Source organism: Coenobita brevimanus, chromosome 55 (genome assembly GCF_032717465.1).
Source record: "Coenobita brevimanus isolate Jiangsu-jjx chromosome 55, ASM3271746v2, whole genome shotgun sequence".
Classification (NCBI taxonomy): domain Eukaryota; kingdom Metazoa; phylum Arthropoda; class Malacostraca; order Decapoda; family Coenobitidae; genus Coenobita; species Coenobita brevimanus.
In genome coordinates, this window is record NC_137008.1 from 49,640,109 (window position 1) to 49,653,432 (window position 13,324).

At 43.4% G+C, this 13,324-nt stretch overlaps 1 protein-coding gene across 1 annotated transcript in view; it reads right to left on the reverse strand.

The window, feature by feature from the left end:
* The window catches only part of Plc21C (Phospholipase C at 21C), a 739,135-nt gene that overhangs the window by 677,771 nt on the left and 48,040 nt on the right, over nt 1-13,324 (reverse strand). The window contains exon 4 of the mRNA XM_080273643.1: nt 4,671-4,802. Coding sequence (XP_080129769.1) covers nt 4,671-4,802 — 132 coding nt within the window. The remainder of the gene's footprint in view (nt 1-4,670; nt 4,803-13,324) is intronic.

Here is a 13,324-nt window from a genome sequence, read left to right on the forward strand (position 1 = left end):
ACCTCCCTGCTTCTCTCTCTACCTCTCTTTCTCAAGCTCTACCTACGCATCTCAAACTCTACTTTTCTACCTCACACTACACCTCTCCAACTCACACTTTACCCTCCAACCTCACTCTACTTCTCCAACTCACACTACCCCTCAACCTCACTCTACCTCCCTCCCTACCTCATGCGTCCCTGCTTCAGTCTCTGCCTCACACCGTACTTTCAGTCTCTCACTCTACATTACTGCCTCTGCCTCCTGCCGAACTTCCGTCTGATATCCTACTTTCTTACTGCACTACCTACCTCCTACCTCACCCCTGTCTCCTGAACCACCTCCTACCCTCTCCCTCATTTACCTCCTCCTCACCCCCTACCTCCTGAACCACCTCCTACCATCTCCCTCACTTACCTCCTGCCTCACCTCCTACCAATGTCTCACGCCTTACCTCCTACCTTCCTCCTCACCTACTTCCTGCCTCACCTCCTACCATCTCCCTCATTTCCTACCCCTGCCTCACGCCTCACCTCCTACCTCACGCCTCACCTCCTACCTCCTGTCACACGCCTCACCTCCTACCTCCTGCCTCACGCCTCACCTCCTACCCCTGCCTCACCTCTCAGCCAGTGAACCAGGCGCCCCCAGTATTTATTCATAGCTTGAGGTGGGGGTGGGGGGGTGAGGCAGAATAAGGGAGAGGAATCCATCAACCTTACTGTCTCACTCTACCTCAGTGCCTCATTCTACTTCTCTGTCTCACTCTACCCAAATGCCTCATTCTACTTCTGTCTCACTCTGCTTCTCTGTTTCACTCTACCTCTATACCTCATTGTTACACTGTCAGTCCCACTCATCCATTCTCTCTCTCTCTCTCTATTTACTGTCTCACTCTCTGCCTCTCACTCTACCTCACTGTCTCACTCTCCACCTCACTGTCTCACTCTCCACCTCACTGTCCCACTCTCCACCTCACTGTCCCACTCTCCACCTCACTGTCTCACTCTCCACCTCACTGTCCCACTCTCCACCTCACTGTCTCACTCTCTACCTCACTGTCTCAATTTCTACTTGATCCCATTCTTACTCTCTACTCAATGTCTACCTCACTACCTCAATTTCTAACCTCTAACTCACTTTCTCACTCCACCACATTCACACTAGACCTAACTCTACCTCACTGTCTCACTCTCTACTTCACTGCTTGTTTATCATGCTGTCTCACCACCAATCTCACTACCTCACTCTGCCTTCAGCCACCTCCCATTCAACCTTAAAGCACACACCCAACCTCCAACCATCTCACCCTCAACCTCAACCTCCTACCACCTCAGTCTCACCTCCAACCATCTCACTCACAACCTCCAACATCTTATTCTCAACATTAAACCGCTTCACTCTCAACCTCAAACCACCTCCTTTTAACATACAACCACCTCACTCACAACCTCCAACCACCTCACCCTCAACATACAACCACCTCACTCTCAACATACAACCACCTCACTCTCAACTTCCAGTAACCTCACTCCAATTTCCTCAAGGTAACAAAATAACAAAAACATATATTCCGCTCCAAAATATTTACCCAAAACCGAATCGAACTTGCCGGAAACGAAAATATGTAAAAAATTGCTGAATCCACTTCCGCCGAGGCGAAAAAATGCCGGCAACCGAATCTTGCTAGGCCGGTAGGAGAGATAAAAATGTTGGGATGAGATTACCGATACACCTCCTTCTCTCTCTCTCTCTCTCCCTCTGAATATGTCTACTAAACAGACAACTTAATACAATTCTGGGGCACCTCTCGTAATGAATGGACTGAAGAAGATTACATGTAACCCTTCCAGTTCGAATACCCCCCCCCCATGCTGAAAAAAAAAAAAAAAAAACCGTCTGGAGATAGCATGAAAAAAATATAAAACAGACTTTTTCATTCAGCTTCGTAGTCCCACAGCAATAGTGCAGTAAAAATGTAGCCCCAGATTCATCTGAGACGGGAACCCGGTGGACAACAGGCTTAAGGTTAAATCGTGCAGTTCACCAGCCATATTTGGGGGGGAAGTAGCTGAGGGACGTTTGTACAAGCAGGCAGTTTAGCGAGCAGGTTATACTGGTACCTTCAAATGAAGCCGCCCCTTTCCAGGTTACCTCAGAAATATAAGAATAAATAAATGCTATATCTAAGATAACCTCCTTCAAATCAATAATCTCTTTGCTTTCATTAGGCATAAAATTTCCAGCTCTCCATCCTGAATGCTGAGTTGTTACAAGAGATTAAACACAAGAATACGATGCGAGTCACGAAGATGTTGTGGGCAGGATGAAGTGCTGCAGTGCTGTATTAGTCTGCCATCGAGCTACGGTAAAAAGGCTACAGAAGTACGAAACTCTCCGCCAAGTTAACGCGAATGAACTATAGATATCTCTCCTACGGTGAGTACAATTTCATGGTGTTAGCAAATAAATAAACTAATTAATAAACATGACGTCACCAAGCTGAAAACGTAAAAGACTGACCACCAGGGAATTATTATGTTTTTTTTTTTTTTTAATAAAATGCTTACTCCCTCCCCCCCTGCCTCCCTCCCTCCCTCCCTCTCTCTCTCTCTCTCTCTCTCTCTCTCTCACACACACACACACACACACACACATACAAATTCTATTAGTATTATGACCCGACTACCAATAAAAGGCTGTAAAATATGTATATCTAATATACCATTCTCTCTCTCTCTCTCTCTCACACACACACACACACACACACACACATTCTATTAGTATTATGGCCTGGCCACCACTAAAAGGCAGTAAAATATGTATATCTAATATACTATTCTCTCTCTCTCACACACACACGCACACACACATACAATCTATTTGTATTGCGGCCTGACCACCAATAATGGGCTGTAAAATCTGTATCAATTATACTGCTCTCTCTCTCTCTCTCTCTCTCTCTGCCATACATATTTCCCCGCTCTCTCCCTCAGGCGGGTGCCCCTGTTTTGTTCCTCTTCTCTCTATATATATTTCTCTCTCACAACCCACTCTACCTTGCACTCACTCACTCTTTTCCCATCATCTCTTCGTACTCCTCCCCTGACCCCCCCCCCTCTCTCTCTCTACTCCTTATCTCCCTCTATCTCGCCGTCCCCCTCCTCCCCTTCATTCGCTCAACTATCTCCCCTTCCTCACTACCTGACTCTCTCTCTCTCTCTCTGTCTTACTGTACATACTTCCTTTTTATTCCCCCTGTCTATCTGTCACACACATCCTCTCTCTCTTCTCGCTCTCTCTGCTTATCTATATACACTTTATCAATCCACCTCTATTGCAACGTAACTAAAACTATCCTCCTGTTTCGCCAAAATCAAATCTATGTCCTCATCTCTCTCTCTCTCTCTCTCTCTCTCTCATATGTGAGTGGTGAGAGTATCAATTAAGACCATTAAATCAGCCCATTAGCGTTGTCAAGTGAACGTCAAACAGTCAAATATCATGAGGTCATTCTAAGACTCACGCATATATTCACACATTTATACATACATACGTATATGCATACACACCCATTTTCTATTAAGTCCATGGTCATATACTAAGATAAAAGCACACACATGTATGCTAACAATACATACATATCTATGTACTGTATGTATTTATGTATGTATGCATGTACGTATATTTTCTCTGACCGAAAGCTATGCACACCGAAGCAGACACACACACAAACACAGACACGCACACACAGAAACACAGACACGCACACACACACATACACACACACAAACGTATATATTCCCATATCGACAGCCATGCACACACACACACACACACACACACACACACACACAAGTATATTTTCCTTGACCGACAGCTATCCACACCGAAGCACACACACACACACACACACACAGAAACACAGACACGCACATACACACACAAACGTATATATTCCCATATCGACACACACACACACACACACACACACACACACACACACACACACACACACAGAAAAACGCCCCACCACCCAAATCCTTCTGTCATGGTACGGTATATTTCTTTTCCTCTCTCTCTCTCTCTCTCTCTCTCTCTCCACTATACTTCCAATCGCTTCTCTCCTCTTCTCTCCCTTTCTTCTTCCCTCCTTTCCCCTCCTCTCCCTCCACTCACCTTGACCTCCTTCGGCTTCGTGAAAAAGTTGAAGCTAGGATGTTAAGCGAAGATGCCCCTCTCAATTTTTCCCTTTTTCCCTCCTCTCCCTCTTTCCCTACTTTCCTCTCCTTTCTCCCCGTTGACAATGGTACCTTTTCTTCCCCCCCCCATCCTCTCTACCTCTCTCCTCTTCCTGCCCCTCTCTTTCTACTCCTCCGTCTTTCTCATTTCTCCCTTTTTTCCTCTCTTACCTTGGCCACACCCGGCGCTTATGTGAAGGTGAAAGAAAAGGTTGACAAAGTTGGCCCTCTCAAATTCTTCTCTTTCCCTCTCATCCCTCCCACTTCTTATTTCTTCCTTACTCATTTGACCGTTTTTCTCCCTCCAAGCTTCTGTATTCTTCCTCTTCAAACTCATCACTAACGACTTTCAGCGGTGAATTCACCAAAAATGCTCTTTGCATGCTCCCGTTTTTCTCCCCCCTTTCTCCCCCTCCCTCTCTCTCCCCATTTTCCCTCTCCCGCACTCACCTTGGCCACGTCTGGTTTCTGCGCGATGAAGTTACAGAAGGAGAGGTCGACAAAGTTGGAGCCGTGAACTACCGTGAAGCACTTGGGCTCCATCTGCTCTGACATCACACCTCGCACGGCCAGCTTCGGGTCCTGAGGCAGAGGGAGAGAAAATGGTTAGTAAAAAGCTGCGACAGGGTGAGACAGAGTGAGGTGAAGTTGTCATTAGAGAGCTAGGGTAAGGCAGGGTGAGATAGTGTGAAGAAGCGGTTAGTACGGAACTCAGAAATGGGTAAGACAGATAAAACGATAATCAGAGGTGAGACAGGGCAAGATGAGGTGAAGTAGAGTGAGGAATAGGAAATAGTACAGAGCTGAGATATGGTGAGACTGAGTGAGAGGATAATTATTAGAGGGATGAAACAGAGCAAGATAGGATGAGATGGAATTAGATGTGGTCAGTAGGGAGCCATGACAGAGTAAGATACAATGACAGAAACTGAATATCAGAGAGTTTAAACGGGGAGAGTGTGAGATGGAGTGAGTGGGGTTAATATGAAGCTGAGATAGGGTAAGACAGACTGAGATGGACCTGAGACAGGGTGAGAGGGGGTAAATTTGGTAGGGGAAGATGGAGTGAGACGGAGTGAGAGGAAACGGTTATCATGAATATAAGATAGGGTAGGACAGGGTGTGATGGTGTGAGAAGAAACACTAAAGAGTTGAGATACAGAAAAACAGAATGAGACTGAGTATAATACGATAAAATACACTAAAATGGAGAGAGGAAACGATTATTGTGGAAGATGAAACATGGTAAGATGGGGTACGAGGAAGCAGTAATAAACGACATAATATACGGTAAGACAGGCTGGGATAAAATGCGTCACGGGAGGACAGTGTAAGAGGAACCAAGAGGAAGCGGTTTGTAAGACGCCGAGAAAAGAGAAGACAACGTGAGCTGATGAGGTTGGAAGAAAGGCGAGAAGAATTGGTTCAGCCGAGAAATCTTGTAACAATCAAGAGGATAACAATGTTTATCAATTAACCACTTCCATCTATGGTCTCACTTTGGTAATTTACAGCCTTCAGGCAAATACGAAGCGAGTTTATTCAGGTAAGAGTAATCGTAATAATGAGGAGGTTAAACATGGGGACAAATGATGTTCAAATATACACAGTTCAACAAGCAGTTATTCAACTTTCTCCCCGAGGACGTCTTTTGTATTCTACCTCAAGTAATGCTTTTTTACAACCCTTTTGTACTGAAATAACTCGATACGTGTTTCGAAACTGAATAAATTCGTTTGGTTAAAGCAAGAATAAATGTTAAATATGTCATCGGAGTAAACACGTTAACCCCTTCAGTACGACGACATCTATTCAGTTTTATTCTTGGTACACTCAAACGCTTGTTATGCCCCTGACGAGCGACTTACGGAACTGGAGGGTTGCATTACAGCCTTCATAACCCCTCCACTTCCAGGGCGCTATCTCTACTCCTTCTGTCTCAAGATGTTACTTACTGCCTCCTGCCGATTTTTTATTAACCACTGGAAGAACTTAAAGTACTGGAGGAGTCAGTGACCAGGAGTGTAAAATATCTTATCAAAAGCATTCTATTGAATATGATCGTCTAGTATCAACAAGAATATATTTTTTAAAAAGTTGTAGGAAAGTATGAACCCTCTGAGGGTAAATCTTATTTGTATTACTCGTTCTACCGTCAGACGATTTTACTTAGCTTAAGAGTACCCTCTCGCTCTCAGTGTTAACCTCTACATGACGAGCTCTACGTAACTGGATAAAATCGTAGAGAAGTGGAGGAAAAAAAAAAAGACAATGTATTAATGGAAATAATGGCAACAGTTGGCAATCTCTTCAATCCGAGATGTCTCCCTTCTGCTGAGAAAAATCGTCTGGAGGTTGCCAGAATGTTATGTGAAGCGGCGTTCGAGTCAATGGTGACTCTCTGACCTCTTCATTATCTCGCCTCGTCTGAGTAACATCGTCTGGCAATATAGGAAAAACAAATTACGAAACGGGATTAATGATGGATTTAACACCAGCACCACACAAGCTCTCTAACTGGCTGAGTAAAATCGTCTGGCAGCGGCAAGAATATATATATGACGTCCTCGTACTGAAGGCCAAGTGAACATAACCTCTTCACGACGAGAACCATTCCCTAAGCTGAGTCAAATCGTCCAGCGGTACCATGAACACGAAAAAGACAACACCGCACCGAAGACCTTAATGGACTGGCTGGAAAAAATAAATAAAAAAATAATGGTGTGGAGGAGGAAAGAATGAAGCAAAAGAGGTGTTGGAAGCGAAGGGGGTTGAGGGGGAGCCGGGCCCCCCCCCCCAGCAGTGATAAAGTCTAATTAAACGCAATTTTAGGTCCAGCGTGTTGCACTTTTCACTGACTCACCTTTGCTCTCTCTCTCTCTCTCTCTCTCTCTCTCGCCGTGATTGTTTTTTTCTTTCACCATGTCACTTATTTGTTTCTTCCTGCATTTCACTGCTTCTCTCTCTCTCTCTCTCTCTCTCTCTCTCTCTCTCTCTCTCTCTCTCGCCGTGATTGTTTTTTTCTTTCACTATGTCACATTTGTTTCTTCCTGCATTTCACTGCTTCTCTCTCTCTCTCTCTCTCTCTCTCTCTCATTAATCTTGTGACAGGTAGGACGTTTTTCTTTTACACATAATCCCACCGTCAGAAAAATAAAAACGAAAAGAGAAAGATAGAAAATGACTCAACAAAATCGCCAGGGTTAACGAAGATTAGCTAAAACCCTCTGACCACCCAGATTTCCCTCAGCTGAACACAATCGTCTGGCGGCAGTGTGATAAAGGAATCCACGCGTGTACAGAGAAGTAAAGACAATGTTAAACAAAATGGTAAAGTACGCAATGAGAATTATATTGTTTGGAAAGAAAATGGCATAAAAAGTCCAAAAATGGTACGATGATGCAAGAAAATAGTAAAATAAGTAAAGAAAATAGTAAAATAAAGAAAATGATAAATAGAATGTAGTGAAATAAATAAAATAGTAAAATAAAAATAAAAGAAAAAATAAAAGATAAACAAAACAGTAAAATAACAAGAAAATAGTAAAATACATAGATATAAGAAAAAATAAAATAAACAGTAAAATAAAAATAGCAAATACAGAAAACTAAAATAAAAAGTAAAAGAAAATGGTAAAATCCAGTACAATAAGTAAATAAAACAGTAAAGTCAAGAAAATAGGAACTGGCCTTAATAGTAAAGAATAATACAAAATAAACTAAGAACATGTAAAAATAAAGACTGGCAAAATTAATAAATCCACTTGGAATTATCTCCTTCAGCCTCCAAAAATTAATCCTTTCACTACGCCGTCGTTATTGAGCAGGGGCAGAAACACCTGTAGGCCGTCACCCCTCACAGCACGCGGCGTGAGGCATGGCATTAGACTACGATTAAAGTATTTTGAATTATTTCTCTCTCTCTCTCCCTCTCTTTTTTTTTCTCTCTCTCTCTCTCTCTCTCTCTCTCTCTCTCTCTCTCTCTCCAAACAATTCTGAAGAGTTAATATATGCAGCAACATAATCCCTCCTATTTATTACTATAATCATTACTACTATTATTATTACTATTTAAAATTTCCTCCCTTTTCTCACCAAGCCTACCATAATTATGTATTCTGATTGAAAAGCCTTTCCTAATCAGGATTATATGGCCTGATGACAACACTGAAGGCATTTTAAATAATAATAATAATAATAATAATAATAATAATAATAATAATGGTGAGGGTAGTGTGGAAGTTAATCCGACATTCACTCAGGTCTGTTATTGGAAAAAGAACCCACACAAGTTTGATGATAAAAGCGATGGGCATCACTGGGCCGGAAGCCAGTGGGGGGAAACGTGACAAAGAGAGAAGCGGAAAAACAAAGTGTGTGTGTGTGTGTGTGTGTGTGTGTGTGTGTGTGTGTGTGTGTGTGTGTGTGTGTGTGTGTGTGTGTGTGTGTGTGTGTGTGTGTGTGTGTGTGTGTGTGTGTGTGTGTGTGTGTGTGTGTGTGTGTGTGTGTGTGTGTGTGTGTGTGTGTGTGTGTGTGTGTGTGTGTGTGTGTGTGTGTGTGTGTGTGTGTGTGTGTGTGTGTGTGTGTGTGTGTGTGTGTGTGTGTGTGTGTGTGTGTGTGTGTGTGTGTGTGTGTGTGTGTGTGTGTGTGTGTGTGTGTGTGTGTGTGTGTGTGTGTGTGTGTGTGTGTGTGTGTGTGTGTGTGTGTGTGTGTGTGTGTGTGTGTGTGTGTGTGTGTGTGTGTGTGTGTGTGTGTGTGTGTGTGTGTGTGTGTGTGTGTGTGTGTGTGTGTGTGTGTGTGTGTGTGTGTGTGTGTGTGTGTGTGTGTGTGTGTGTGTGTGTGTGTGTGTGTGTGTGTGTGTGTGTGTGTGTGTGTGTGTGTGTGTGTGTGTGTGTGTGTGTGTGTGTGTGTGTGTGTGTGTGTGTGTGTGTGTGTGTGTGTGTGTGTGTGTGTGTGTGTGTGTGTGTGTGTGTGTGTGTGTGTGTGTGTGTGTGTGTGTGTGTGTGTGTGTGTGTGTGTGTGTAAGTTTTAGCCCTAGGTACACTGAATCTGTCCTATCCCTCTCCTTCCTTTTGCACACCTTTACAAGAGATTTATTTTTCGTTCCAATCCTCCTTCCCCTCCCACCCGTGTCCCGTCAGTATGGGGGGGGGGGAGAAAAAGACGACAGAGTAGGGAGAATGGAAGAGGGTGAGGAATGGGGGAAGGAAATAGGTTGAAGAGAGAGCAAGGGAGAGAGGAAGGGAGGGGAGAAGAGAGAATGGAAGAAGGGTAAAGGTAGAATAAAGGGGCTGGGACGAGATGAGAGGAGGGAGGGAAAGGATGGAAAGGGGGGAAGGGGAAAATAAAAGAGGGGAAAGGGTGGAACAGCAGCAGGGAGAAAGCAGAATGGAATGGGATGAGGGGAAGGGAGAAACACGGAGGCTGGGAGGGAAAGTAGGAAGAGGAGGAATGGGATGGGAAAGGGTTAGTGCGCAGGAAGGGAAGGACACCGTGAGGAGAATCAGGAGATGACGGGGAGAAGGAAGAGGAAGGAAGAAGGAAAGGATGGAAGGAAGAGGTCATGGGAAAGGAGGAATGGGACGGGTGAGGGAAAGGAGAGGAGGAAGGGAGAGTGAAAAGTAAAAAAGGGAAGAGGAGGAAGGGAGAGTGAAAAGTAAAAAAGGGAAGAGGAGGAAGGGAATAGGAAGGACTACGGATGAAAAGGGAAAGGGAGGAGGAAGAAATGAGGAAATGTTAATGGGTGAAATAAGGAACAGGGCAGCAAGATTCTCTCTCTCTCTCTCTCTCCTTCACCGTAAACATGGGTGGGGAGTAAAAACAGGGCTGTGAGGGGCGAGAAGGGATGTATGGGATGGGGAATGGATTAGGGAGGAGATTTTACGAATCCCCTTCCCCTCACCTTCCCGGGAGAGGGAGTAGGGGGAAGGTGGGGGCAAGGGAGGAGAAGAGAGTAGGGGGAAGGGGATGCAACGAAGAAGAATTAGTAGGGGGAAGATGGGGAAGGGTGGGGGAAGGGAGATGAAGGAGGGAGGGAATTGTAATGTTGGGGGGAAGGGAGGAATACGGAGAGCGATGGGTGGCAGGGAAGGGGAACTAGTAGGTGAGAAGACAACAGGAGAGAGGAGAGGAGAGGAGAAGTGACACGAGAGGAGAAGATGAGGAGAGTTTCAAGGATTAACAGATGAACAGACATATGCGATTTGTACAGTACACAATACTTGCTATATATTGATAGCAAAAAGGTGATGAGAGAGAGAGAGAGAGAGAGAGAGAGAGAGAGAGAGAGAGAGAGAGAGAGAGAGAGAGAGAGAGAGAGAGAGAGAGAGAGAGAGAGTGAGTGAGACTGTCGTACTCTCTCCCTCTCTAATCTGTAGTGACGCATTCCCTGATCTATAACGCAGAGAGATAACAGTAGACACTTGTAGACTGACGGTTATATAAGCATGAAGGTTGGGAGATAGACAGGCTGATATGGTAAAAAGAAAAGTACGCTATTACAGACAGATACAGTAGTTTCATGACATGATTGTACACATAATGGTAGAGATAATATATATATATATATATATATATATATATATATATATATATATATATATATATATGTAGTAGACAATGAGATAAACAGATAGAGATAGATATATAAATAGATATATAGATAAGGTGACGTGTAGAAAAATGAAAATTTGAAGAGATAGTTTGTTTGTATAGATAAGGCAGGTAGGTAGTTATTTCAGAGTGACAGATACACAGATAGGTAACTGGACACGCATAAATTTATACGATAGGTAGGTAGGTAGACCACTATTAGGTGTGTGTGTGGGGGGGGGGTGGCTGTGGGTGTGTGCGCGCGCGCACCACAGCAGGTGCTACATTTTTCATATTAACCAAAACATGTGCAACACTATTAACACATTCAAAACATGCGTTGCGTTTTCTACGCTAACCAAAGAACGTGGTGCATTGTTTACACTCATCAAGCCACGTGTTACATTGTTTACATTGCCCATGGAACGTGTAGCCTAGTGTGGGGATGATATCATCCCATTAGCGTCCAGGGTCCTCAATATAGGGCAGAAATGGGCATTTTCAAAATCTAATAAAGAAGGGAACCCCGGGGTAGGAACCTGTGAGTTTCGCGACTATGAGCCGATAGGCGGAGGGCGGTACGCCTACCACCCTTCCAGCAAAATCCCTTGCACAGGAACTCTGGGAGCTAATGGGTTAAACTCTTCCTCCCTCTGAATACAGAAATGTTAGCTTCATTTTAGGTTCACTATCACTACACTAATACATTATTTAACTTTAGCTGTGAAATGGTTGATACAGCAGTACTTCGCCACTCCAGTTCTAGACCTTGCTCCAGTCTAAGTCAAATTGTTTAGAGGTAGCATGAACTTGACAATGACGCCAATAGATTCAAGAGGCTGAGTGAGATGATGTCCAAAGATGTCCTATTTATCTGTTCCATTTGACGACAGACTTGCATACAGCTCAGGACACTCTCTTGCAGAATAAGGATTAATGAAATGTACCTAACCATTCCATCCCCCCCAAAAAAAAAAAAAAAAAAAAAATACAAATCTGAAATGGCCAGGAGACAGCCACAATAAAGAGAAGTGAAGGGGTAATAATATAATCATAATACAGCAGATTTTACATTTGGATAAACTGGAGATTGCTCTGATTCCCGTGCATAAATGCTGAATAAAAACGTCTGAGGTTAGCAAAAGAAAAAAAAAAAATGTCACCGTATTCATGGGGTTAATTGTAAGAATATCTACAGCAATACTCAAACCTACCCAAATCTACATCATCCTTTCAGTAAGACGCCTATGTCGGATTTACTCAGTCTAGGTGTCACAAACAACCTTCATCAGCCTCCTCAGTACGATGACCTTTCATATTTCTGATACTGCTAGGCGATGTTGCAGGCTCAGACTCCTCGTAGTGATGGAGTTATCTGAGCCAATAATTAAACATATCATGTACATAAATAATTTACTTTAACCAAATAGCAAATGTTTTCATCAACAATCGGTCCAAATAAATTCAACTGATTATAATCATTCACTTGTCTATAATTTAACTGGTTAGAATAAATCGTGGCAATAATAATATCTGGCTATACGTCCTCGGACTACCTACATATTCTATAATCACAATAAACTACAATGAACTTATATTAGGCTGCCGCGATTATTTTCAATCGATTTAATATGATGACGTCTCATGACAAGATAAATTTGGGTACAGGAAAACGAATACACAGTTCAGAAGACTGCTGGTTGTGTAGAGGCTACAAGCAACGTCCATTAACTACCTCAATACAATGATGTCTAATACAACAAACGATTTCACCCACTCCTGAAGACCCCTAACAGTGAGTCACGGATGCAGAAACGACTTGCTGCAACCACTCCAGTACACCTGTTATTTTTCAGCTACCGTCAAACCATTACATTCACCCAATAAGACCCCTTGTACTGAAGGTGCTAACCATTAATTCCAGTGTACGCAATAACTACCACAAGGATGTTTTCTATAAGGTTGTGGAGGTTATTCCACCACCGTACACTTCGGTAACATCATAATACCAACAACCCTACAGGTATACTGATTTGTAAAGCTACGAAATATAAAATTTTGCAAATCTTTTCCACGATATATCCTCAACCAATGTCAACTTACAGGGAACCGAGAGGCAAATTTGGCATAACCTCAGCCCTGCTCACGGCGACACTGCCACTCCGATATTTCATCCTACAACCGTCACCTTCACCAGGATTAGCTTCAGCCCGCCTGACATTCCCTTCCTCGGGACGGAAACGACAGGCAACACATCACGGGAGTTGGCGGAGGCAAGTTATGAACTTGCTGTCGGTTGGGAATGTCTGTATGCATCGCCGGCCGGAATCGTTTAATTTGGAGACATAAACGCCAAACGCCATAATCAAACGATCAAGCCGCGGCCGGTTAAGTTACAACGGCCTTATAAATTTAAATTTCAAATCTCTGATCCACCGCTCAACATTTGCTCCTCAACAAAATATTATGTACCATATTACATACTTTTTATATTAAAATTATTCGCGCAGCGT